The sequence below is a fragment of the Rhodnius prolixus genome, unplaced genomic scaffold (assembly GCF_049639745.1).
Source record: "Rhodnius prolixus isolate KJV_2025 unplaced genomic scaffold, Rpr scaffold_7, whole genome shotgun sequence".
NCBI lineage: Eukaryota > Metazoa > Arthropoda > Insecta > Hemiptera > Reduviidae > Rhodnius > Rhodnius prolixus.
The window spans coordinates 38,112,062-38,140,026 of NW_027411582.1; the positions used below are offsets into that span (position 1 = coordinate 38,112,062).

Here is a 27,965-nt window from a genome sequence, read left to right on the forward strand (position 1 = left end):
CATAAGATTTAAATTGATAAAGTATAAACAGCTGATTCTCTTTCAAAGTAAAGAGAATTTGAAAATAAATTCAGTTTACTTGACGCGATGGAGCGCCTTTACGGAACAACAGGACAGATATCGCAAGTTTTTGAATTTTCTGGAAAAGTACAGGTTTAAAAATAAAAAACAAATCGAAATTCTCAGGTAACTGGGGGGGGGGGCCTAAAAAAAAATATCGGATTCTTAATCTGTATATAAGATTAATTCGAAATCGACAATTCAAGGGGAAGCAAACGATTTTATTAATCGTACGACAATTGTTTCAATTAATGCTAAGGTCTCGGCCAAAATCAGCCAACAGTTCTCCAAAAAAAAATGACAATAATAATTTTTACTGAACTTCTATCGACTCCAGTGCCTACTATATTTACCTTCTAGCTACTCTATTACTTGATTAGATGTCAAAGTATCATTTCAGTCTCCAAAAAAATTTAGAATATTTTTTTTTCTTTGAAAACATTTTCATACTTTTGCAAAACGTTCATGTTCACTTTCAATTTTTTAAAAAATATATTTCTTTTTATTTGACATCTTACTTCTCGCATCTGGCTGTTTCTTTGCTCCACAGAGTAGTCAATTTTCCTCCACAACCCACTATCGTACACACCTGTCCCCTGTACGAAGACTTCTCATAGCCGTCTCCTTCTCTATCGCAGCGTCTCAAACCCTTAACTGGTCTGTCTCCTTTTCTTCTTCAAAGAGGATCTCATTTTTAACTCGTCTCTGGTCATTTCTCTGTAAAATTCAATCCTGTACATCCATTTTTATTCCTCCATTTGTGTTATTCCAGGTTTCAACTTATGTTTGATACATTTTTCCAGGAAAATTAATGAAAATTTCCTCAATAAAAGAGACCATGATGCGAAAACAAAATTAAAAACCCTTGAATGGGCACTATTTTGTGCCTCAGACCTCGAGCTATCTTGCCTCAGATACGTGCACAACCTAGCGATCTCGAAGTCCTGTTTTGAATATAGATATTTATATAATATAAGTAAAGTAAGGCTTGTACTTATATTTTTCGTCTGACGTTGAGTATTAATTCATTCGGGAACAGCAATATTAACTTAGTTTTCTATACGTTTCTTAAATTAACCATCAAAATAAATCTAAAGCAAGATCGGGAATCAGACTTTGAATCTCGCAATATATGTTTCCGATGCATGTTTCTGATTGCACTACTTTTGGTGGCCCTTACTATTTCTTGAGTTAAAAAGCCCTTGTTTAAATTAAAGGGAATGAAATGACCTGCAAGTGGAATGTTTTTGGAGGAATTTCCAGTTTCCACTCCTTTCTTGAAAACCACTCCTACCGAGAATCTTACAAATTTATTCTAGCAACTGCCCCTATAAAAGACTATAAGCCGCTAACGAAACGTTTTCTTTTCCATGAACATTCAGTTCAGAAAGGAAAAAAACCAGTTTAGGCTTCTACAATAAATTACTAACCGAGATTGTAGAAAACCGCTGAAAAGTAAGCGTGAATCTTCCTAATAATTTCTTTTTTTGCTGTTCATATTCCGTCCAGTAAAGTTTAGCTGAGTAGTAAACGTACTGCGGAGAACCCAGGTTCCAATACAGCTGCTGAGGCTTTAGATTTTTTTATTCCTACTGGCTTCTTACAGCTGTCCAGTGATGGATAGTATTGTATATAATGAGAGATCCCCATCTGGAGGCCGGCAGTGCACTGAAAAAATAGCTCTGGGTGCCATGATTTCAGATGTTGAAGCCCCTTAAATAAAAAGAAAAGGACAACACTTAATTTTTTTTAAAAAAATATAGTTCACATAAGAATTAAACATATTAAGTAGTTTATTAAGAATTAGTAGAATCAGTAACGTACTTGAATAGTAATGGACCATACGAAAAATAAACATATATTTTATCTCTTTTATTTACATATATCACAACAACGTGGGTAGAAGATTTAAGAGAGTAAATTAAATAAAATATATATACAATCGTACCACTTCACGATACTATGTTTACTATATATGTATCATCTCTTTAATTATGTAATTATCAAAGAATAATATTTGATTTAATTCTTTTTAATGCTTAACTATTTGATAAAGTGTAGTGGAAGAGCAAATATTTCACTATAAATCTGATAGGTTAAATTCAAAGTATTCATAAGATGAATTTAATTACGCGATTTTTAACCTACGATATCTAGCTTCATATGGCTGTACTAACTGGCATTCCCTGCAAAAAAAATACTTTCACTTACTTATGATTGGATGTTAAAAAAAAAATATTTCGGTCATCTTTAGCGTCATAATTACTATAATTTTTAAATATGTTTAATGGCTTTTCATTTTGTACATCGATAGTTCCATGTCTTATTAAAATCGATTTAAATCGATAGTTCAATATGTCTTATTAAAATCTATTTAAATAAAAAATGTAACTGTTCCTCATAGTAGCATACAAATATAATGGAAACAGCCAGCATAACTGTCTAAGCAACTTAATTAATTAAATTTATTAAATAAAGTATTATGAAAATATTTTAGATTGAAATTCTGTACTGTCTGCAATATTTGTTTCGCTCAGTCTAACAAAAACTCACATTTCGAAAATTTTATCGATCATGAAACTTCCTTTTTCCTAATAAAGTAAGAGAAAGTAGGAGAAAGCTGCAATGATTACAGATGAGAAAGTGAGACAAGAAGGAGAAAAAAGAGAAATACAAGTGTGTGTGTTTACAATTTTCAGAATTTCTCATCTTGCAGGGGCAGTGACCACCCTCCAATTCACGTGTGGCACTATCAATAACACTTAGCCAGCGCCTTACAGCTCATTTTCATTCGTTCGGTTTTTCCCCCCTTGCACTCGTTAATTGGAAAAACATTACACCACCTTAATGAACACGAACAATTTATATGGTCACAATATTGTCACAATTGCCATGGAGACGCGAGGAAATTCTGAGAAAATTATCAGAGGTTTGGAGGGGGAGAGAAAAACATCTGAAGGGAAACACTCTCATGACATCCTGATATTGTAATTTCCGCAAATAGATTTTCTTGAAAGTAACAATTTGTACTAAATCTTAGTCAAGTTTGTACACACTAAATACACTCGCAAAAGTGATGGCACTTCGGATCACCAAAATTTCTTCAAATATAAAATTCTGAGAAAGAATTAATAGTACTTAGAGAAGTATTAATTTTGACACGATGTAATATTCCACTACCTGGAATAGTAAGAGATAGACATGGAATAGACAAAAGTAGTCTCCATATAAAGGTAAAATATAAACAAAATCTATCGAGTAGTTTTCGAGATATTTGTAGTTAAAGTTTTCACTCTGTAAAACGGAAACAAACTTTAACCCTAAATATCTCGTTTTCTGCTCGATAGATTTTTACTAAAATTTATTCAATTATAGACAAAAGATGTCTCCATATACGAGTAAAATATAAACAAAATCTGTCGTGTGGTTTTCGAGATATTTGAAGTTAAAGTTTTCACTGTGTAGAACAAAGACAAACTTTAACTCTAAATATCTCGTTTTCTACTCGACAGATTTTTACTAAATTTTATACAATTATAGACAAAAGTAGTCTACATTTACAACTAAAATATAAACAAAATCTATCGAGCAGTATTCGAGATATTTGAAGTTAAAGTTTTCACTCTGTAAAACGGAAACAAACTTTAACCCTAAATATCTCGTTTTCTACTCGACAGATTTTACTAAATTTTATACAATTATAGACAAAAGTAGTCTACATTTACAACTAAAATATAAACAAAATCTATCGAGCAGTATTCGAGATATTTGAAGTTAAAGTTTTCACTCTGTAAAACGGAAACAAACTTTAACCCTAAATATCTCGTTTTCTGCTCCATATACGAGTAAAATATAAACAAAATCTGTAGTGTGGTTTTCGAGATATTTGAAGTTAAAGTTTTCACTGTGTAGAACAAAGACAAACTTTAACTCTAAATATCTCGTTTTCTACTCGACAGATTTTTACTAAATTTTATACAATTATAGACAAAACTAGTCTCCATATATAGGTGTTATATAAACAAAATCTATCGAGTAGTTTTCGAGATATTTGAAGATAAATTTTTCACTCTGTAAAACGGAAACAAACTTTAACCCTAAATATCTCGTTTTCTACTCGACAGATTTTTACTAACTTTTATACAATTATAGACAAAACTAGTCTCCATATATAGGTGTTATATAAACAAAATCTATCAAGTAGTTTTCGAGATATTTGTAGTTAACGTTTTCACCCTGTAAAACGAAAAACTTTAACCCTAAATATCTCGTTTTCTACTCCGTATACGAAGTCTCCATATACGAGTAAAATATAAACAAAATCTGTCGTGTGGTTTTCGAGATATTTGAAGTTAAAGTTTTCACTGTGTAGAACAAAGAAAAACTTTAACTCTAAATATCTCGTTTTCTACTCGACAGATTTTTTCTAAATTTTATACAATTATAGACAAAAGTAGTCTACATTTACAACTAAAATATAAACAAAATCTATCGAGCAGTATTCGAGATATTTGAAGTTAAAGTTTTCACTCTGTAAAACGGAAACAAACTTTAACCCTAAATATCTCGTTTTCTACTCCATATACGAAGTCTCCATATACGAGTATAATATAAACAAAATCTGTCGTGTGGTTTTCGAGATATTTGAAGATAAATTTTTCACTCTGTAAAACGGAAACAAACTTTAATCCTAAATATCTCGTTTTCTACTCGACAGATTTTTACTAAATTTTATACAATTATAGACAAAACTAGTCTCTATATATAGGTGTTATATAAACAAAATCTATCGAGTAGTTTTCGAGATATTTGTAGTTAAAGTTTTCACTGTGTAAAACGGAAACAAATTTTAACCCTAAATATCTCGTTTTCTGTTCGATAGATTTTTACTAAACATTATACAATTATAGACAAAACTAGTCTCCATATATTGGTGTTATATAAACAAAATCTATCGAGTAGTTTTCGAGATATTTGTAGTTAAAGTTTTCACCCTGTAAAACGGAAACAAATTTTAACCCTAAATATCTCGTTTTCTACTCGACAGATTTTTACTAAATTTTATACAATTATAGACAAAACTAGTCTCCATATATAGGTTTTATATAAACAAAATCTATCGAGTAGTTTTCGAGATATTTGTAGTTAAAGTATTCACTCTGTAAAACGGAAACAAACATTAACCCTAAATATCTCGTTTTCTGCTCGATAGATTTTTACTAAAATTTATACAATTATAGACAAAAGTGGTCTCCATATACATGTAAAATATAAACAAAATCTGTCGTGTGGTTTTCGAGATATTTGAAGTTAAAGTTTTCACTCTGTAAAACGGAAACAAACTTTAATCCTAAATATCTCGTTTTCTACTCGACAGATTTTTACTAAATTTTATACAATTATAGACAAAACTAGTCTCCATATACGAGTAAAATATAAACAAAATCTGTCGTGTGGTTTTCGAGATATTTGTAGTTAAAGTTTTCACTCTGTAAAACGGAAACAAACTTTAACCCTAAATATCTCGTTTTCTGCTCGATAGATTTTTACTAAAATTTATACAATTATAGACAAAAGATGTCTCCATACACGAGTAAAATATAAACAAAATCTGTCGTGTGGTTTTCGAGATATTTGAAGTTAATGTTTTCACTGTGTAGAACAAAGACAAACTTTAACTCTAAATATCTCGTTTTCTACTCGACAGATTTTTTCTAAATTTTATACAATTATAGACAAAAGTAGTCTACATTTACAACTAAAATTTAAACAAAATCTATCGAGCAGTATTCGAGATATTTGAAGTTAAAGTTTTCACTCTGTAAAACGGAAACAAACTTTAACCCTAAATATCTCGTTTTCTACTCCATATACGAAGTCTCCATATACGAGTATAATATAAACAAAATCTGTCGTGTGGTTTTCGAGATATTTGAAGATAAATTTTTCACTCTGTAAAACGGAAACAAACTTTAATCCTAAATATCTCGTTTTCTACTCGACAGATTTTTACTAAATTTTATACAATTATAGACAAAACTAGTCTCCATATATAGGTGTTATATAAACAAAATCTATCGAGTAGTTTTCGAGATATTTGTAGTTAAAGTTTTCACTGTGTAAAACGGAAACAAATTTTAACCCTAAATATCTCGTTTTCTGTTCGATAGATTTTTACTAAACATTATACAATTATAGACAAAACTAGTCTCCATATATAGGTGTTATATAAACAAAATCTATCGAGTAGTTTTCGAGATATTTGTAGTTAAATTTTTCACTCTGTAAAACGGAAACAAATTTTAACCCTAAATATCTCGTTTTCTACTCGACAGATTTTTACTAAATTTTATACAATTATAGACAAAACTAGTCTCCATATATAGGTTTTATATAAACAAAATCTATCGAGTAGTTTTCGAGATATTTGAAGGTAAAGATTTCACTCTGTAATACGGAAACAAACATTAACCCTAAATATCTCGTTTTCTGCTCGATAGATTTTTACTAAAATTTATACAATTATAGACAAAAGTGGTCTCCATATACATGTAAAATATAAACAAAATCTGTCGTGTGGTTTTCGAGATATTTGAAGTTAAAGTTTTCACTCTGTAAAACGGAAACAAACTTTAATCCCAAATATCTCGTTTTCTACTCGACAGATTTTTACTAAATTTTATACAATTATAGACAAAACTAGTCTCCATATACGAGTAAAATATAAACAAAATCTGTCGTGTGGTTTTCGAGATATTTGTAGTTAAAGTTTTCACTCTGTAAAACGGAAACAAACTTTAACCCTAAATATCTCGTTTTCTGCTCGATAGATTTTTACTAAAATTTATACAATTATAGACAAAAGTGGTCTCCATATACGATTAAAATATAAACAAAATTTGTCGTGTGGTTTTCGAGATATTTGAAGATAAATTTTTCACTCTGTAAAACGGAAACAAACTTTAATCCTAAATATCTCTTTTTCTACTCGACAGATATTTACTAAATTTTATACAATTATAGACAAAACTAGTCTCCACATACGAGTAAAATATAAACAAAATCTGTCGTGTGGTTTTCGAGATAATTGAAGATAAATTTTTCACTCTGTAAAACGGAAACAAATTTTAACCCTAAATATCTCGTTTTCTACTCGACAGATTTTTACTAAATTTTATACAATTATAGACAAAACTAGTCTCCATATATAGGTGTTATATAAACAAAATCTGTCGTGTGGTTTTCTAGATATTTGAAGTTAAAGTTTTCATTCTGTAAAACAGAAACAAACTTTAACTCTAAATATCTCGTTTTCTACTCGACAGATTTTTACTAAAATTTATACAATTATAGACAAAAGATGTCTCCATATACGAGTAAAATATAAAAGAAATCTGTCGTGTGGTTTTCGAGATATTTGAAGTTAAAGTTTTCACTGTATAGAACAAAGACAAATTTTAACTCTAAATATCTCGTTTTCTACTGGACAGATTTTTTCTAAATTTTATACAATTATAGACAAAAGTAGTCTACAGTTAACACTAAAATATAAACAAAATCTATCGAGCAGTATTCGAGATATTTGAAGTTAAAGTTTTCACTCTGTAAAACGGAAACAAACTTTAACCCTAAATATCTCGTTTTCCACTCCATATACGAAGTCTCCATATACGAGTAAAATATAAACAAAATCTGTCGTGTGGTTTTCGAGATATTTGAAGTTAAAGTTTTCACTGTATAGAACAAAGACAAACTTTAACTCTAAATATCTCGTTTTCTACTGGACAGATTTTTTCTAAATTTTATACAATTATAGACAAAAGTAGTCTACAGTTAACACTAAAATATAAACAAAATCTATCGAGCAGTATTCGAGATATTTGAAGTTAAAATTTTCACTCTGTAAAACGGAAACAAACTTTAATCCTAAATATCTCGTTTTCTACTCCACACATTTTTACTAAATTTTATACAATTATAGACGAAAGTAGTCTACAGTTACAACTAAAATATAAACAAAATCTGTCGTGTGGTTTTCGAGATATTTGTAGTTAAAGTTTTCACTCTGTAAAACGGAAACAAACTAACCCTAAATATATCGTTTTCTGCTCGATAGATTTTTACTAAAATTTATACAATTATAGACAAAAGTGGTCTCCATATACGATTAAAATATAAACAAAATTTGTCGTGTGGTTTTCGAGATATTTGAAGATAAATTTTTCACTCTGTAAAACGGAAACAAATTTTAACCCTAAATATCTCGTTTTCTACTCGACAGATTTTTACTAACTTTTATACAATTATAGACAAAACTAGTCTCCATATATAGGTGTTATATAAACAAAATCTATCGAGTAGTTTTCGAGATATTTGTAGTTAAAGTATTCACTCTGTAAAACGGAAACAAACATTAACCCTAAATATCTCGTTTTCTGCTCGATAGATTTTTACTAAAATTTATACAATTATAGACAAAAGTGGTCTCCATATACATGTAAAATATAAACAAAATCTGTCGTGTGGTTTTCGAGATATTTGAAGTTAAATTTTTCATTCTGTAAAACAGAAACAAACTTTAACTCTAAATATCTCGTTTTCTACTCGACAGATTTTTACTAAAATTTATACAATTATAGACAAAAGATGTCTCCATATACGAGTAAAATATAAACAAAATCTGTCGTGTGGTTTTCGAGATATTTGAAGTTAAAGTTTTCACTGTATAGAACAAAGACAAACTTTAACTCTAAATATCTCGTTTTCTACTGGACAGATTTTTTCTAAATTTTATACAATTATAGACAAAAGTAGTCTACAGTTACAACTAAAATATAAACAAAATCTATCGAGCAGTATTCGAGATATTTGAAGTTAAAGTTTTCACTCTGTAAAACGGAAACAAACTTTAACCCTAAATATCTCGTTTTCTACTCGGCAGATTTTTACTAACTTTTATACAATTATAGACAAAACTAGTCTCCATATATAGGTGTTATATAAACAAAATCTATCGAGTAGTTTTCGAGATATTTGTAGTTAAAGTATTCACTCTGTAAAACGGAAACAAACATTAACCCTAAATATCTCGTTTTCTGCTCGATAGATTTTTACTAAAATTTATACAATTATAGACAAAAGTAGTCTCCATATACATGTAAAATATAAACAAAATCTGTCGTGTGGTTTTCGAGATATTTGAAGTTAAAGTTTTCATTCTGTAAAACAGAAACAAACTTTAACTCTAAATATCTCGTTTTCTACTCGACAGATTTTTACTAAAATTTATACAATTATAGACAAAAGATGTCTCATATACGAGTAAAATATAAACAAAATCCGTCGTGTGGTTTTCGAGATATTTAAAGTTAAAGTTTTCACTGTATAAAACAAAGACAAACTTTAACTCTAAATATCTCGTTTTCTACTGGACAGATTTTTTCTAAATTTTATACAATTATAGACAAAAGTAGTCTACAGTTACAACTAAAATATAAACAAAATCTATCGAGCAGTATTCGAGATATTTGAAGTTAAAGTTTTCACTCTGTAAAACGGAAACAAACTTTAACCCTAAATATCTCGTTTTCTACTCCATATACGAAGTCTCCATATACGAGTATAATATAAACAAAATCTGTCGTGTGGTTTCGAGATATTTGAAGATAAATTTTTCACTGTGTAAAACGGAAACAAATTTTAACCCTAAATATCTCGTTTTCTGTTCGATAGATTTTTACTAAACATTATACAATTATAGACAAAACTAGTCTCCATATATAGGTGTTATATAAACAAAATCTATCGAGTAGTTTTCGAGATATTTGTAGTTACAGTTTTCACTCTGTAAAACGGAAACAAATTTTAACCCTAAATATCTCGTTTTCTACTCGACAGATTTTTACTAAATTTTATACAATTATAGACAAAACTAGTCTCCATATATAGGTTTTATATAAACAAAATCTATCGAGTAGTTTTCGAGATATTTGTAGTTAAAGTATTCACTCTGTAATACGGATACAAACATTAACCCTAAATATCTCGTTTTCTGCTCGATAGATTTTTACTAAAATTTATACAATTATAGACAAAAGTGGTCTCCATATACATGTAAAATATAAACAAAATCTGTCGTGTGGTTTTCGAGATATTTGAAGTTAAAGTTTTCACTCTGTAAAACGGAAACAAACTTTAATCCTAAATATCTCGTTTTCTACTCGACAGATTTTTACTAAATTTTATACAATTTTAGACAAAACTAGTCTTCATACACGAGTAAAATATAAACAAAATCTGTCGTGTGGTTTTCGAGATATTTGTAGTTAAAGTTTTCACTCTGTAAAACGGAAACAAACTTTAACCCTAAATATCTCGTTTTCTGCTCGATAGATTTTTACTAAAATTTATACAATTATAGACAAAAGTGGTCTCCATATACGATTAAAATATAAACAAAATTTGTCGTGTGGTTTTCGAGATATTTGACGATAAATTTTTCACTCTGTAAAACGGAAACAAACTTTAATCCTAAATATCTCGTTTTCTACTCGACAGATATTTACTAAATTTTTATACAATTATAGACAAAACTAGTCTCCATATACGAGTAAAATATAAACAAAATCTGTCGTGTGGTTTTCGAGATAATTGAAGATAAATTTTTCACTCTGTAAAACGGAAACAAACTTTAACCCTAAATATCTCGTTTTCTACTCGACAGATTTTTACTAAATTTTATACAATTATAGACAAAACTAGTCTCCATATATAGGTGTTATATAAACAAAATCTGTCGTGTGGTTTTCGAGATATTTGAAGTTAAAGTTTTCATTCTGTAAAACAGAAACAAACTTTAACTCTAAATATCTCGTTTTCTACTCGACAGATTTTTACTAAAATTTATACAATTATAGACAAAAGATGTCTCCATATATAGGTGTTATATAAACAAAATCTATCGAGTAGTTTTCGAGATATTTGAAGTTAAAGTTTTCACTGTATAGAACAAAGACAAACTTTAACTCTAAATATCTCGTTTTCTACTGGACAGATTTTTTCTAAATTTTATACAATTATAGACAAAAGTAGTCTACAGTTACAACTAAAATATAAACAAAATCTGTCGTGTGGTTTTCGAGATATTTGAAGATAAATTTTTCACTCTGTAAAACGGAAACAAACTTTAATCCTAAATATCTCGTTTTCTACTCCACAGATTTTTACTAAATTTTATACAATTATAGACAAAACTAGTCTCCATATATAGGTGTTATATAAACAACATCTGTCGTGTGGTTTTCGAGATATTTGTAGTTAAAGTTTTCACTCTGTAAAACGGAAACAAAATATAACCCTAAATATCTCGTTTTTTGCTCGATAGATTTTTACTAAAATTTATACAATTATAGACAAAAGATGTCTCCATATACGAGTAAAATATAAACAAAATCTGTCGTGTGGTTTTCGAGATATTTGAAGTTAAAGTTTTCACTGTATAGAAAAAACACAAAATTTAACTCTAAATATCTCGTTTTCTACTGGACAGATTTTTTCTAAATTTTATACAATTATAGACAAAAGTGGTCTCCATATACGATTAAAATATAAACAAAATTTGTCGTGTGGTTTTCGAGATATTTGAAGATAAATTTTTCACTCTGTAAAACGGAAACAAACTTTAATCCTAAATATCTCGTTTTCTACTCGACAGATTTTTACTAAACATTATACAATTATAGACAAAACTAGTCTCCATATATTGGTGTTATATAAACAAAATCTATCGAGTAGTTTTCGAGATATTTGTAGTTAAAGTTTTCACCCTGTAAAACGGAAACAAATTTTAACCCTAAATATCTCGTTTTCTACTCAACAGATTTTTACTAAATTTTATACAATTATAGACAAAACTAGTCTCCATATATAGGTTTTATATAAACAAAATCTATCGAGTAGTTTTCGAGATATTTGTAGTTAAAGTATTCACTCTGTAAAACGGAAACAAACATTAACCCTAAATATCTCGTTTTCTGCTCGATAGATTTTTACTAAAATTTATACAATTATAGACAAAAGTGGTCTCCATATACGATTAAAATATAAACAAAATCTGTCGTGTGGTTTTCGAGATATTTGTAGTTAAAGTTTTCACTCTGTAAAACGGAAACAAACTTTAACCCTAAATATCTCGTTTTCTGCTCGATAGATTTTTACTAAAATTTATACAATTATAGACAAAAGTGGTCTCCATATACGATTAAAATATAAACAAAATTTGTCGTGTGGTTTTCGAGATATTTGAAGATAAATTTTTCACTCTGTAAAACGGAAACAAACTTTAATCCTAAATATCTCGTTTTCTACTCGACAGATATTTACTAAATTTTTATACAATTATAGACAAAACTAGTCTCCATATACGAGTAAAATATAAACAAAATCTGTCGTGTGGTTTTCGAGATATTTGAAGTTAAAGTTTTCATTCTGTAAAACAGAAACAAACTTTAACTCTAAATATCTCGTTTTCTACTCGACAGATTTTTACTAAAATTTATACAATTATAGACAAAAGATGTCTCCATATATAGGTGTTATATAAACAAAATCTATCGAGTAGTTTTCGAGATATTTGAAGTTAAAGTTTTCACTGTATAGAACAAAGACAAACTTTAACTCTAAATATCTCGTTTTCTACTGGACAGATTTTTTCTAAATTTTATACAATTATAGACAAAAGTAGTCTACAGTTACAACTAAAATATAAACAAAATCTGTCGTGTGGTTTTCGAGATATTTGAAGATAAATTTTTCACTCTGTAAAACGGAAACAAACTTTAATCCTAAATATCTCGTTTTCTACTCCACAGATTTTTACTAAATTTTATACAATTATAGACAAAACTAGTCTCCATATATAGGTGTTATATAAACAACATCTGTCGTGTGGTTTTCGAGATATTTGTAGTTAAAGTTTTCACTCTGTAAAACGGAAACAAAATATAACCCTAAATATCTCGTTTTTTGCTCGATAGATTTTTACTAAAATTTATACAATTATAGACAAAAGATGTCTCCATATACGAGTAAAATATAAACAAAATCTGTCGTGTGGTTTTCGAGATATTTGAAGTTAAAGTTTTCACTGTATAGAAAAAAGACAAAATTTAACTCTAAATATCTCGTTTTCTACTGGACAGATTTTTTCTAAATTTTATACAATTATAGACAAAAGTAGTCTACAGTTACAACTAAAATATAAACAAAATCTGTCGTGTGGTTTTCGAGATATTTGTAGTTAAAGTTTTCACTCTGTAAAACGGAAACAAACTTTAACCCTAAATATATCGTTTTCTGCTCGATAGATTTTTACTAAAATTTATACAATTATAGACAAAAGTGGTCTCCATATACGATTAAAATATAAACAAAATTTGTCGTGTGGTTTTCGAGATATTTGAAGATAAATTTTTCACTCTGTAAAACGGAAACAAACTTTAACCCTAAATATCTCGTTTTCTACTCCATATACGAAGTCTCCATACACGAGTAAAATATAAACAAAATCTGTCGTGTGGTTTTCGAGATAATTGAAGATAAATTTTTCACTCTGTAAAACGGAAACAAACTTTAACCCTAAATATCTCGTTTTCTACTCGACAGATTTTTACTAAATTTTATACAATTATAGACAAAACTAGTCTCCATATATAGGTGTTATATAAACAAAATCTATCGAGTAGTTTTCGAGATATTTGAAGTTAAAGTTTTCATTCTGTAAAACAGAAACAAACTTTAACTCTAAATATCTAGTTTTCTACTCGACAGATTTTTACTAAAATTTATACAATTATAGACAAAAGATGTCTCCATATACGAGTAAAATATAAACAAAATCTGTCGTGTGGTTTTCGAGATATTTGAAGTTAAAGTTTTCACTGTATAGAACAAAGACAAACTTTAACTCTAAATATCTCGTTTTCTACTGGACAGATTTTTTCTAAATTTTATACAATTATAGACAAAAGTAGTCTACAGTTACAACTAAAATATAAACAAAATCTATCGAGCAGTATTCGAGATATTTGAAGTTAAAGTTTTCACTCTGTAAAACGGAAACAAACTTTAACCCTAAATATCTCGTTTTCCACTCCAAATACGAAGTCTCCATATACGAGTAAAATATAAACAAAATATGTCGTGTGGTTTTCGAGATATTTGAAGATAAATTTTTCACTCTGTAAAACGGAAACAAACTTTAATCCTAAATATCTCGTTTTCTACTCGACAGATTTTTACTAAATTTTATACAATTATAGACAAAACTAGTCTCCATATATAGGTGTTATATAAACAAAATCTATCGAGTAGTTTTCGAGATATTTGTAGTTAAAGTTTTCACTCTGTAAAACAGAAACAAAATTTAACCCTAAATATCTCGTTTTCTGCTCGATAGATTTTTACTAAAATTTATACAATTATAGACAAAAGTGGTCTCCATATACGAGTAAAATATAAACAAAATCTGTCGTGTGGTTTTCGAGATATTTGAAGTTAAATTTTTCACTGTGTAGAACAAAGACAAACTTTAACTCTAAATATCTCGTTTTCTACTCGATAGATTTTTTCTAAATTTTATACAATTGTAGACAAAAGTAGTCTACATTTACAACTAAAATATAAACAAAATCTATCGAGCAGTATTCGAGATATTTGAAGTTAAAGTTTTCACTCTGTAAAACGGAAAAAAACTTTAACCCTAAATATCTCGTTTTCCACTCCATATACGAAGTCTCCATATACGAGTAAAATATAAACAAAATCTGTCGTGTGGTTTTCGAGATATTTGAAGATAAACTTTTCACTCTGTAAAACGGAAACAAACTTTAACTCTAAATATCTCGTTTTCTACTCGACAGATTTTTACTAAATTTTATACAATTATAGACAAAACTAGTCTCCATATATAGGTGTTATATAAACAAAATCTATCGAGTAGTTTTCGAGATATTTGTAGTTAATGCTTTCACTCTGTAAAACGGAAACAAACTTTAACCCTAAATATCTCGTATTCTACTCCATATACGAGTAAAATATAAACAAAATCTGTCGTGTGGTTTTCGAGATATTTGAAGATAAATTTTTCACTCTGTAAAACGGAAACAAACTTTAATCCTAAATATCTCGTTTTCTACTCTAAAGATTTTTACTAAAATTTATACAATTATAAACAAAAGTGGTCTCCATATACGAGTAAAATATAAACAAAATCTGTCGTGTGGTTTTCGAGATATTTGTAGTTAAATTTTTCACTCTGTAAAACGGAAACAAACTTTAACCCTACAAATCTCGTTTTCTGCTCGATAGATTTTTACTAAAATTTATACAATTATAGACAAAAGTGGTCTCCATATACGAGTAAATTATAAACAAAATCTATCGAGCAGTATTCGAGATATTTGAACTTAAAGTTTACACCCTGTAAAACGGAAACAAACTTTAACCCTAAATATCTCGTTTTCTACTCGACAAATTTTTACTAAATTCTATACAATAATAGACAATAGTTGTCTCCATATACAAGTAAAATATAAACAAAATCTATCGAGTAGTTTTAGAGATATTTAAAGTTAAAATTTTCACTCTGTAAAACAGAAACAAACTTTAACTCTAAATATCTCGTTTTCTACTCGACAGATTTTTTCTAAAATTTATACAATTATAGACAAAAGATGTCTCCATATACGAGTAAAATTTAAACAAAATCTGTCGTGTGGTTTTCGAGATATTTGAAGTTAAAGTTTTCACTGTGTAGAACAAAGACAAACTTTAACTCTAAATATCTCGTTTTCTACTCGACAGATTTTTTCTAAATTTTATACAATTATAGACAAAAGTAGTCTACATTTACAACTAAAATATAAACAAAATCTATCGAGCAGTATTCGAGATATTTGAAGTTAAAGTTTTCACTCTGTAAAACGGAAAAAAACTTTAACCCTAAATATCTCGTTTTCCACTCCATATACGAGTAAAATATAAACAAAATCTGTCGTGTGGTTTTCGAGATATTTGAAGATAAATTTTTCACTCTGTAAAACGGAAACAAACTTTAACCCTAAATATCTCGTTTTATACTCCATATACGAAGTCTCCATATACGAGTATAATATAAACAAAATCTGTCGTGTGGTTTTCGAGATATTTGTAGTTAAAGTTTTCACTCTGTAAAACGGAAACAAACTTTAACCCTAAATATCTCGTTTTCTGCTCGATAGATTTTTACTAAATTTTATACAATTATAGACAAAACTAGTCTCCATATATAGGTGTTATATAAACAAAATCTATCGAGTAGTTTTCGAGATATTTGTAGTTAATGTTTTCACTCTGTAAAACGGAAACAAACTTTAACCCTAAATATCTCGTTTTCTGCTCGATAGATTTTTACTAAAATTTATACAATTATAGACAAAAGATGTCTCCATATACGAGTAAAATATAAACAAAATCTGTCGTGTGGTTTTCGAGATATTTGAAGATAAATTTTTCACTCTGTAAAACGGAAACAAACTTTAACCCTAAATATCTCGTTTTCTACTCGACAGATTTTTACTAAATTTTATACATTTATAGACAAAACTAGTCTCTTTATATAGGTGTTATATAAACAAAATCTATCGAGTAGTTTTCGAGATATTTGTAGTTAAAGTTTTCACTCTGTAAAACAGAAACAAACTTTAACTTTAAATATCTCGTTTTCTACTCGACAGATTTTTACTAAAATTTATACAATTATAGACAAAAGATGTCTCCATATACGAGTAAAATTTAAACAAAATCTGTCGTGTGGTTTTCGAGATATGTGAAGTTATAGTTTTCACTGTGTAGAACAAAAACAAACTTTAACTCTAAATATCTCGTTTTCTACTCGACAGATTTTTTCTAAATTTTATACAATTATAGACAAATGTAGTCTACATTTACAACTAAAATATAAACAAAATCTATCGAGCAGTATTCGAGATATTTGAAGTTAAAGTTTTCACTCTGTAAAACGGAAACAAACTTTAACCCTAAATATCTCGTTTTATACTCCATATACGAAGTCTCCATATACGAGTATAATATAAACAAAATCTGTCGTGTGGTTTTCGAGATATTTGTAGTTAAAGTTTTCACTCTGTAAAACGGAAACAAACTTTAACCCTAAATATCTCGTTTTCTGCTCGATAGATTTTTACTAAATTTTATACAATTATAGACAAAACTAGTCTCCATATATAGGTGTTATATAAACAAAATCTATCGAGTAGTTTTCGAGATATTTGTAGTTAATGTTTTCACTCTGTAAAACGGAAACAAACTTTAACCCTAAATATCTCGTTTTCTGCTCGATAGATTTTTACTAAAATTTATACAATTATAGACAAAAGATGTCTCCATATACGAGTAAAATATAAACAAAATCTGTCGTGTGGTTTTCGAGATATTTGAAGATAAATTTTTCACTCTGTAAAACGGAAACAAACTTTAACCCTAAATATCTCGTTTTCTACTCGACAGATTTTTACTAAATTTTATACATTTATAGACAAAACTAGTCTCTTTATATAGGTGTTATATAAACAAAATCTATCGAGTAGTTTTCGAGATATTTGTAGTTAAAGTTTTCACTCTGTAAAACAGAAACAAACTTTAACCCTAAATATCTCGTTTTCTGTTCGATAGATTTTTACTAAACTTTATACAATTATAGACAAAAGATGTCTCCATATACGAGTAAAATATAAACAAAATCTATCGAGTAGTTTTCGAGATATTTGAAGTTATAGTTTTCACTGTGTAGAACAAAAACAAACTTTAACTTTAAATATCTCGTTTTCTACTCGACAGATTTTTACTAAATTCTATACAATAATAGACAATAGTTGTCTCCATATACGAGTAAAATATAAACAAAATCTTTCGAGTGGATTTCGTGATATTTGATACGAAGTCTCCATATACGAGTAAAATATAAACAAAATCTATCGAGTGGTTTTCAAGATATTTGAAGTTAAAGTTTTCACTGTGTAGAACAAAAACAAACTTTAACTCTAAATATCTTGTTTTCTACTCGACAGATTTTCACTAAATTTTATACAATTATAGACAAAAAGAAGTCTCTATATACAAGTAAAATATAAACAAAATTTATCGAGTAGTTTACGAGATATTGTACACTTGTTGATGGAAAAACATTTCTCATTAATCCACTCTTCAGTATCTTAAATTAGAGAATTTCATTGTCAATAATATCACCAGTGATGGTGACCGAGGGAATACTAATAATATTACGTTGAAATTTTCTGATAAAGAAATTATTCATTCTGCAAACTACTCAACAAAATACATTATACGTAGATATATTTTGAATTAAATGGAAAAGTTTGTTAGGGGAAAAAATGCTACCAAATTTAGTTGTCGTGGACGTAGGCGTCTAGCAAACATACTTTACTATTAATTTCTTTTTTTATTACTGTTTTCTGTGTACATCGTAGTGTACGGTTACAAATAACGGCCTATAACTTTTATTTCAAACTTTTCCGAGCGCATGTTTTCATTGATGTTGTGAAAACATGTAGAGAAAAACAGCCTCCTAGATCACATATACAATTTACATCAAGAGACTAAAACACTTTTAGTTTTGTCTGTAACTTAAGGGACAAGCTGTTGTAGTCTAGGAATGGTACTACAAAAATAAAATAAGTAAAAGTAAATCCCACTTTCCCCTTCGACGACTAGTTGGTTCTGGATGCGATGAGAGGGGGATGACTAGACCTAGGCTCCACCCTGCTTGACTGGGCAAGGTACTGTATGTGGAAACCAGAAGGTTGCACGTGTCCTCCCCCAGCTCGACTGGCCACAACAAAACAAAACAAAAATACTAGGGGCCCTTATGACCTTGGCAGATGATACTGCGCCTCTAAGCATTCAACAATGTTGGAACTTTAAATGTTTTCATCATTTAAATTGAGATAACTCCTGGAAAGAGGAAGTCGCCATTTTTTGTTTTAATTATTATTATTTTTGAAGCAATTCAAGCAAAAAAAATAACAAATAAGCAGATTGGAAGCAAATCACCCAGCTGAGAGTCACTCCATTCGTTACTCCACTAGCCACCACATGTTCTTAGAGAGCACCAATTAAGGCCAATATTTGAAGACACTGATATCACCATTTCTTGTTCTGCAGATGAGAATATGAAACCTCTTTTCTCTTCCGCCATATACTAATATTCTAAATAATATTTATGCTACTTTTTTTTCCATTTCAGAATACCCAAAATGAAAAAAAGTTAGATGAACCGCAGGTATCTTTCCTGGACGCATCCAAATTTAAGATCTGGTCAATTCTTAAAAAGCGGTAAGTTCTTTATTAAATATTAAATTAATTGAAGATTAATTAAACAGATTCTATGGCAATTGACAGATAGCTTAATGTGATTTGCCCGAATATAGATAGATATCTGTTTAGAGTTTAGTGAAATTTGCTGGATAGAGTAAAATAAAAAAGAAATGCCCACACTATTGAATTTGTGATCATTTGTGGGTGGCCACCTCATCAAAAACTTGGTCATCATTTCAAAAGCACCAGTAATAAAAACATGTTCACTGGTATGGTCTTGTTTGTACTCACGTTAAAATCACGGCATTTATCTACTGTAGGCGTTTACCTATTGAAAAAAAAAAACAGTACACCATCTTGAATGACATGGTTTTGTCGAAAAGTGGATAGTCGGATAGGATATACAGGCCACCAAAAAAAATCGTCTGAACTGGATGTTGAGGATACAAAATTATCCAATAATGAGTTCAGCATAAATTTGTTCATGAAGACAGAGGATTGGGAAGACAGATGAGCAGAGGGTAAACCAAATATAAATCTTACGACAGAAACTTGGTAACTTCAATTATATTTATCTGGTGTTCACTTTTACGTTTAGTTTAAAGAAACAAAAAAAAATAATAATAATTTTAATCATTGCCGTCAAAGAGATTTGTTACGAGAGAGGAAGTGTTTAGTGTGGGAAAGAATACATGAAAAAAAGGACGTTTCCGTAATATCTATCTGCGCTGTTATCAATACAAGGTGATATGAAAATATGGTCAATAGTTTATGGCACCCTTATTAGTATAATGCTCTACATCAATTTCTATTAAGATGACTATATCTTGTTGATATTGGAATGTCAACACTAATATGTATTAATGCATCATGGCAAACTCCATTGTTATAATTTGTTTTGTTCTACAATCAAGACATATCCAATATTAAACGTATTTAGTAACTATTCCAAACTGATAGATTAATATTAAATGAAATCTACTAATAAAAATATCATAACATGATTTTCTCTAACTACAGTTCTTAGAATTCTAATTTACAATTCTGAGTATAACGCTCCTGTCAAATCACCGATTACGAATAAAGTTCATTTGAGCTCACACTTTTTTTTTGTTAAGCACTATTCTCAAGGTTCCAAACTCATCAAACCGTACAGTAAAAGGAAGCATCCCTCTACTCCTCCTGCAGGATTGCTCTAAAACGAATTTTTTTTTAGACAAATAATAAAAGGAAAGTTATAAATCTAGGTGTTGAGTAATATTTATGAAATTTAGGGAAAAGCCTAGAACACTTTTTTTTCCAAACTAGAATTTAGCTACATATTAAACTCCACTTACCTCACGCTCGTTACAGTAAATGCTCCAACAATTTTCTATAAACTTAATGCATTTTTTATACAATATTTGGATCTTTTGTTCCTGAACAGTTTTGTCCGATCTAAAATCGATTAAAGGTACTTCTGGAAAAATAGTAGATTGTTTTTTAAGTGTCACATTTTGGTTAATCAGGTTTTTTAGGAAATGATAAACACCAACCTAATTATGGTCTGCTATTTGGTTTGCAACAATTATTGTTCAGTAAAAATTTCCGTGAATTCCCTAAATAAAAAAATGAATATTATTGGATTATTTCTACATAAAATTTAAATCATATTACTTACAAATAATTTCAGTATTAAATAAAACATGGTAGTTTTACTTAAATGAGAATCGAGCTCCTCTACTCCTTCAAATTTAACAGATTCTCATATGCTCGGTACACTGAACGACTCTTGGGTTACGCTGTATATTGAACTCTAGAAATTAAATAAACCAAAAAGTAATTTTCATGATTCGAACCGAATAAATAAAAAATTAGAAACAACATATAATCAACAGGGAAAAAGTATTAGATTTAAATAAAATGAATGCTGAATAAATTTTGTAAGTTCATGCAAATGGGATAAACGAACGAGTATTATTTACATACTACCTTCTAATGTAAGGTTAGAGAAGTTAAAAAGTAAGGTTATATTATCTTTATGAAACAGAAAGTTACTATTAGACAGGTTAACAGAGAAAAATAACGTAATATCTCTTACTTTTCATAAGAGAAAGCGTAAAGGTCTTGCAAAATTTTTGACATTTAGTTCTTATCTGGAATACCCATTTAAATGTCGCTTGAGTAGTTTTTAATTAAAACTGTCCGGTAGGACAGTTGTATAAGGATTGATCGTCAAAAAGTGCACGAAAAAGCGTAACGTTAAAAAACACCCAACTTTGACAATTTTTTTCTCTTTTTCTATAAAAGATAAAATTCCCAAATTTTCTTTAAAATATAGGGCAAACCCTCCTTTATAACTGTAATTTTTTTGCAACCCCCCAGACCTAATAGATTTTGAGAAAAAAGTTGCCGAAAATGAGCAAAAACGGCATTTTCAGAAATTGTTGTTGTTCTTCTTCTTCTTCTTCTTGTTGTTGTTGTTACCTTTTTTGTAAACTACGTAGCGCCTAAACGCGAGAACCGATTTTCATGAATGAGGTGACATTCAATTCGGAATTTTATGTAGATGTGCCTTTTGGGGGTCTCGACGCTGTACACCGAATTAGAGAGGAGTTAGCCCCCTTAATGTAAGGCCCCCTTCAAAATTATTATTACTAATTACTCTGTAAATCATAGCCCGATTTTGATAAAATTTGGTAGGATGATAGAGTTAGGGCTCCCCTACGTAACATTAAAGCGGCGATCTGCTCTTACACTAGTTAAGGGGAAGTATAGCAATCGTTTCAAATTATCGACAAGTGAACTGATTTTCATGAATGAAGTGTCATTCGAATCGAAATTTTGTACAGATTTGCACTTTAAAAGTCTCGTCGCTACGCCTCATATGGAGGGGAGTTTGCCCCACCCAAGTAAGGCCGTTTCTAAAACTATTATTACCAATATTTCTATAACGCTTTGTCCGATTTTGATAAAATTTAGCACGAAGAAGTGATTAAAGCTCCTCTACATGGCTGTGAAGTGCCATCATGCTCTTACACCTACTAAGAGGAAGTACTGAAATCGTTAAAATTATCATTGGGTGAACCTATTTACATTAATGAATTGTCGTTCGATTCAAAATCTTTGCCTCTTTGCCTTTTAGGGAGAAGTACTGTAATCGCCCGTTTATTTTTCTTACTCCTCTTAAAAGGAAGGTCTGAAATCGCAGTTTAAATTTGCTTTTTACGTACAAATACCTTCCTATTTTATATAAAAAGGCTTTCTCAAAAAAATTGTTATTGAGGATGGTTTGGGGACCGCAACTATAATCATTCTTTAAAAAGATCTCTCCAGTGGTAGTTACGGTTCCTACTTAACACCTTATCAGGTTATAATGTTAGAATTGCTTATTCCAAATTTAAAAAAAACAGTAAAGCAGATATGTAACTTAGCAAAATAGACAAAAATGAAAATCTATCCAAAAGGTACAAAAATCTCCTTAACAAAAACTTACAGTTTAAAAAGTTAAGTATAAGGGTTGATTAAACGCCAAAAGGTACACAAATCAGCAAGTACCCAACATTTCATTCAAGCTTAGTTGATATAATTTAAGTAATTTTGCTGCATTAACTTTTCCTTCACATTTTTTAGAATTTATTAGATGTCACAGAACCTTATGCTGGCCATTTTCATCTACAAAAAATTTGTTGAAGTAGCACTGTAGATTGACTGTAATATCTATTAATCTATAATAATCAAACTATTAATTACAGGTTAAAAAGAAAACGTTATAAAAAATAAAAAAAATTACGAGGCTACAAAATTTAAAAACTTTTTTAAAAAAATGCTTACACCAACATACATCAATGATTTCCATTATTTTATTTTTAATAAAAATCGTCTGTTTAAGTTCATTCTTCGATTAAAGTAATTGTTACTTTATGTAGTAGTCAAACGTTTATAATAATAGGTAATAATTATCTGGCTTTATAGAAAATAATATAGTTTTCTTCAATCACACTCTCAATGTAGCTGTTCTTCTCACAATGTTATAATATGTTATGTAATATAAAATAAATAAGTATTGCATACTTTTAGGACAGATAATTATTCCAGTATTTTACTGTAAGTAAAATTAAATTACAATTGAGAAATGAATAATTGTTGAATAATCTACTTGTTATTAACTGTGTGTTATTTGTGCTCACGAATATTTCGGTTAGACGAATTCAAGTCTGAAATATTGTTTTAAATCCTCCGTGATTCAAATTTAAACAGTAGCCGACTCTAACTTTGTCTTTTTCTACTTTAACATGCATGTATAAGATGTGACAACTTCAGAATAAAGGGCATATTAAAGATAAATCAGAAGAATAATAATTATTTGGAATAGAGTTAAAATAAAGTACCTATTTAAAAACGAAGATATAATATACATTTTATCATAATTATAACCAAATAATATTATGAACGAACTGGCCAGCATAAGGGTCTGTGACATCTAATAAATTCTAAAAAATGTGAAGGAAAAGTTAATGCAGCAAAATTACTTAAATTATATCAACTAAGCTTGAATGAAATGTTGGGTACTTGCTGATTTGTGTACCTTTTGGCGTTTAATCAACCCTTATACTTAACTTTTTAAACTGTAAGTTTTTGTTAAGGAGATAATATAATAATTCAAAAAAACGGAAAATCGAGGAAAGTTAATGTTTGGTTCAGGTATTCTCAGGATACAACAAGACACACTAAGGTTTCCGACTGAAACCTGCCTACCGGAAACGCCACTTTACTGAACAATTTATTTTTATTTCGTTCAGATAATCTCGAAAACGGCTTTGTAACTTGGCGCACACATTGCACTCTATAAAGTTTCACAAAGCAGAAAGAGAGATGTAGGGTTAAGCTTGCTTCTAAAAAATTACAATTCGTATTCAGCTTTATTTCTCTAACTCTTACATAAGAGGATTATGATCGTGAATATGAATCTCTAGAGTTAAAAACAGATAGGAAAAAATGGAGGATTATCATTGGTTTTTTTAGGAAACCAAAGGGTACTTTTCCGTTAGCCGGGCGCAAGCGAAAAACAGTATTGGGTAAAACTGTTTTCTTTACAATTCATTAATATTTGTTTATAGTTGAACTTGTTTTGCTTACTATTAATTAATATTTGTTTATAGTTGAACGTTTTCGACTTTTTTCCGTTGACTTGGCTCGCGTTTGGTTCACAATTGGCGACATTTGCGCCCGGCTAACGGAAAAGTACCAACTAAAGTTAGGGTTGACAACTCTATAAAGTTCCAAAAAAAAGGACACCCTAAAAAAACTAGGTACATACAGGGCAGTCGACAGGATTTTGGGGCCCGGGAAATGTACAGGGTGTTCAGCATATGACTACCGTTACTTCGCGGGGCGATTCTGGGCATCATTTGCAACAAAAATTCTATATAAACTATGGCACAATTCAGCTCCGTTTTATAGATATTTTTAATCTTATGTTTTTTTCAAGGTATTACTACTTTTTAGCAAACATTTGTCCTATATTTCTCAAACTATTATAGCTAAAGCAATTTCAATAAGCTCATTAGAAAGAAGGTTAAATTTCCTTTTAAATAAGCTAATTTATATTCCAAAATAATAAGATCAAGTGTTTCACTTTGTGGCCCAAACATAAGAAATAGCAAGTTTCTAATTTTTTCCAAAAACTTTCTAAAAAATATTAGAAATATCTTAAGTGCATAAACGTGCACTATTCATGAAAAACGTCTACATACAAACACCTTTCGAAAGGTATACAATGCATAGGGGTTATTTTGAAAATTGATGCAGAAATCTGTGATTAAGTGCAAAAAAAAGTAGGCCTCAAAACAGCGTCGGCATTATGAAAGGAATTCACCTACCATAAGATTATAATTGATCAGAAACATCAAATCCAGTACCATTTTTTGCATTTTGTTCATCGTTACATCAATAACCTGTTGACCTATTCAGTTCAGTTAGAGCAGAAAAACAACACGCCAAATGAAAAAGTCTTGGAAGTCAGAACTTAAATCAAAAAAATGCAATAAAATAAATTAGATTTGTGAGAACAATATCTGGAAAAAGGACAAAAGGCGTCCTTTCCTAATTTAAGAAAGGACAAGGACAACCAGGTGTTAAAAAAGGACTGTCCTTTCCAAAAAAGGGCGGTTGGCAATCCTAAACTACAAAGTAACAAACTACTGAATAGGAAATGCCTTATTTCTTGATTTTCTCCGTTACAGCTGTACTGATTTTCTTTAGACTTGGCATTCCTTTTTAAAATAACCTATGGATCTAAATTTTTTCCAGGGAAACTTACTTTTAGAGGACTTGTGGGGCTGTTCAGCTTCCCTTTAAAGTTCTGCTCCAGAGTTATGGCTACAATTATCTATTACATATGTATGTAATATTAACAAGGATTAAATGAATTTCTAAATTTTTTGAATTTGAAATGTCGATTCCCGAATTCCAGGCATTTCTGACTGAATGACATTTCCTGCCAGAAAAAGCAAACAAGCTGAAATATTTAAACTTCGAATAATCATTTTTTTTTTTTAAGATAATTAACTTTTAATGGTTCTCCGGAGAAAGGGGTAAAATGCTACATATTTCTAGAAATTTTACACTTCATCTTCCTCTTATTGTTCCATGGTATTGTTGAAATTCCCATTTTGTTGAAAATTTTCAGGTTACACTACAAAAATTGGAATAAAGATAGTCGTGTAACTTTGTAGCCATTTTTTTTATTTTTGAGTTTTGAAGAGCGTTCTATTTAAGACAGAATAACATGCATCGTAATTTCAAGCGTGGAAAGATGGAGAGATCGTTACCTGCTAATTTCAACCCTACAATAAATTTAAATTACCATCATAGTTATGTAGGCGGCGTTTGCATTAAGTTTTGTTTCATTCCACAATTCTTTATTGATCACATACGTGTGGAATTTTGGACTCTAAACTGGAGTTGATGTGCAATACTTTCAAAGAATAGGACTTTGAACTGCTACTATGTACTGAATCAAGACAATTGAAAACAGCTATGTTAGTTTTAATTTGGCCCTACGAGTGTGCACAATAAGTTTGATTTGTAATGTCTTGCTGGAGTTTATCTCCAAGTGCTGGAGAAAAGTCCAGATTATTGGAGAATATTGACTTGGGTAGCAGTTCTTATGGAAGAAGCACAAGTGAAATGTGAGTCACTTTAAAGGTTTTTTTATATTACTTTCTCCTACTCTTGCTATAAGTAAGGGGAGGTATTGTAATCGTGCGGGCCGGAAATATCCGTTTTTTGAGGTACTCTTGAGTCCAAAAAAGTGTTTAAAAAAATTAGTCTACTTGTGTGTATGTATCCACACCATTGCTCAAAAAAAAAAACAAAAATTTCAGAAAGTTAAGATTTAATATTATGCTTACGCGCTCCTACAGGGAATTCCACATCATAAAGTTTTGGTCAAAAAGTCATTCAACCGGATGTATCAAATTAACTAAAAGATATTTTGCCGTTTTTTAAGGATTCATTTATCGCACTTCCGGCCTCCGGATAGTTACTCTAGTTACAGACAACATTATCGCAACAGCTGGGCGGCAGTTAGCTAGCTGTAAGTAGCTGTAGCTGAATTGAAACCCGCATGGGCATGCAGTCTCATTCACTGAGAACTAATCCCTTTCCCAGTAACACAGTTACTTCAAATTAAAGTAAAATCTTGAAAATTACAAAAAAAAAAACCTGAAAAAGTTATGTACTTCTAAAATGACACTTTTTCCACCTCAAGAAAATGCCAGATACGAATTTTCTTAGAATAATTATTCAGTTCAAAACTTTTGGTATAAATACTAAATTAGGAGGAAATTTAGACACATTTTCGGTGGGGGGGGGGTGAATCTCAAAACAACATTCTTTCGAGTAGGTGGTACTTCCCGTAGGTGATTTTTCTACGAACTAGAAATTTAATCAACTCACTTATCCACCCTTAATAATATAAAACATACCGAATCGTACATTGTATTGAAATGGTAAATTAGTGAAAAGAATAGCCGTCTCCTTTACCAAGAGTCCCCTTTAATCGAATTGCCTGGAAAAAATTCATGGAAAGAAAGGCTGTAGTCCAACGAAAAAGGAAAATTTAAAGTAAACAGTTAAAGCTACCCTAAAGAAACTCTCAAAGAAGTAAATAATGCATTCAGTAAAAAATAGTACTGCCGGATGTTGAATTTTCAATGAATTTTTAAATTATAGCAAAACACATTTAATGCTCCTTTAAAATTGTGTAGTACTCCAAACCACACATTATATTGCAATGGCGTTAGAAAGGAAAGCCCCTTGTTGATTCTGTCCGGGGAAATGTTGTATACAAAAGCTGTGGTGTACTATAAAAATTAAAATGTGAGTAGGCAGTTCAAGGTGCATATGGCAGTGCAATGGGAAAAGCTGCGGGCGCCAATAACCTCATCTGTTGATGAGCTTTAAATTTCTAGTGATCTAGTGAAGTAAAAAAAAAGAAAACATTCAAGTAAGCCACATGTTCTTAACCTTAT

At 29.8% G+C, this 27,965-nt stretch overlaps 2 protein-coding genes across 4 annotated transcripts in view; one reads left to right on the top strand and one right to left on the bottom strand.

The window, feature by feature from the left end:
* fal (SAM and HD domain containing deoxynucleoside triphosphate triphosphohydrolase falten) overlaps nt 1-21,415 on the bottom strand; it is a 36,055-nt gene extending 14,640 nt beyond the window's left edge. For both annotated transcript variants that reach the window (XM_074115282.1, XM_074115281.1), the window contains exons 1-4: nt 21,148-21,415; nt 20,985-21,047; nt 20,787-20,908; nt 1,491-1,773 (exon numbers count right to left, since the gene is read on the bottom strand). The gene's annotated coding sequence lies outside the window, so the exon portion shown is untranslated. The remainder of the gene's footprint in view (nt 1-1,490; nt 1,774-20,786; nt 20,909-20,984; nt 21,048-21,147) is intronic.
* Nucleotides 1-27,965, top strand: part of LOC141447576 (ATP-dependent translocase ABCB1-like) — a 52,748-nt gene that overhangs the window by 473 nt on the left and 24,310 nt on the right. Inside the window, exon 2 of one of the 2 annotated variants that reach the window (XM_074115262.1) lies at nt 19,379-19,467. In XM_074115262.1, coding sequence (XP_073971363.1) covers nt 19,379-19,467 — 89 coding nt within the window. Of the gene's footprint in view, nt 1-19,378; nt 19,468-26,455; nt 26,622-27,965 lie in introns of those variants that run through there. The other variant, XM_074115261.1, reaches the window with a different exon arrangement.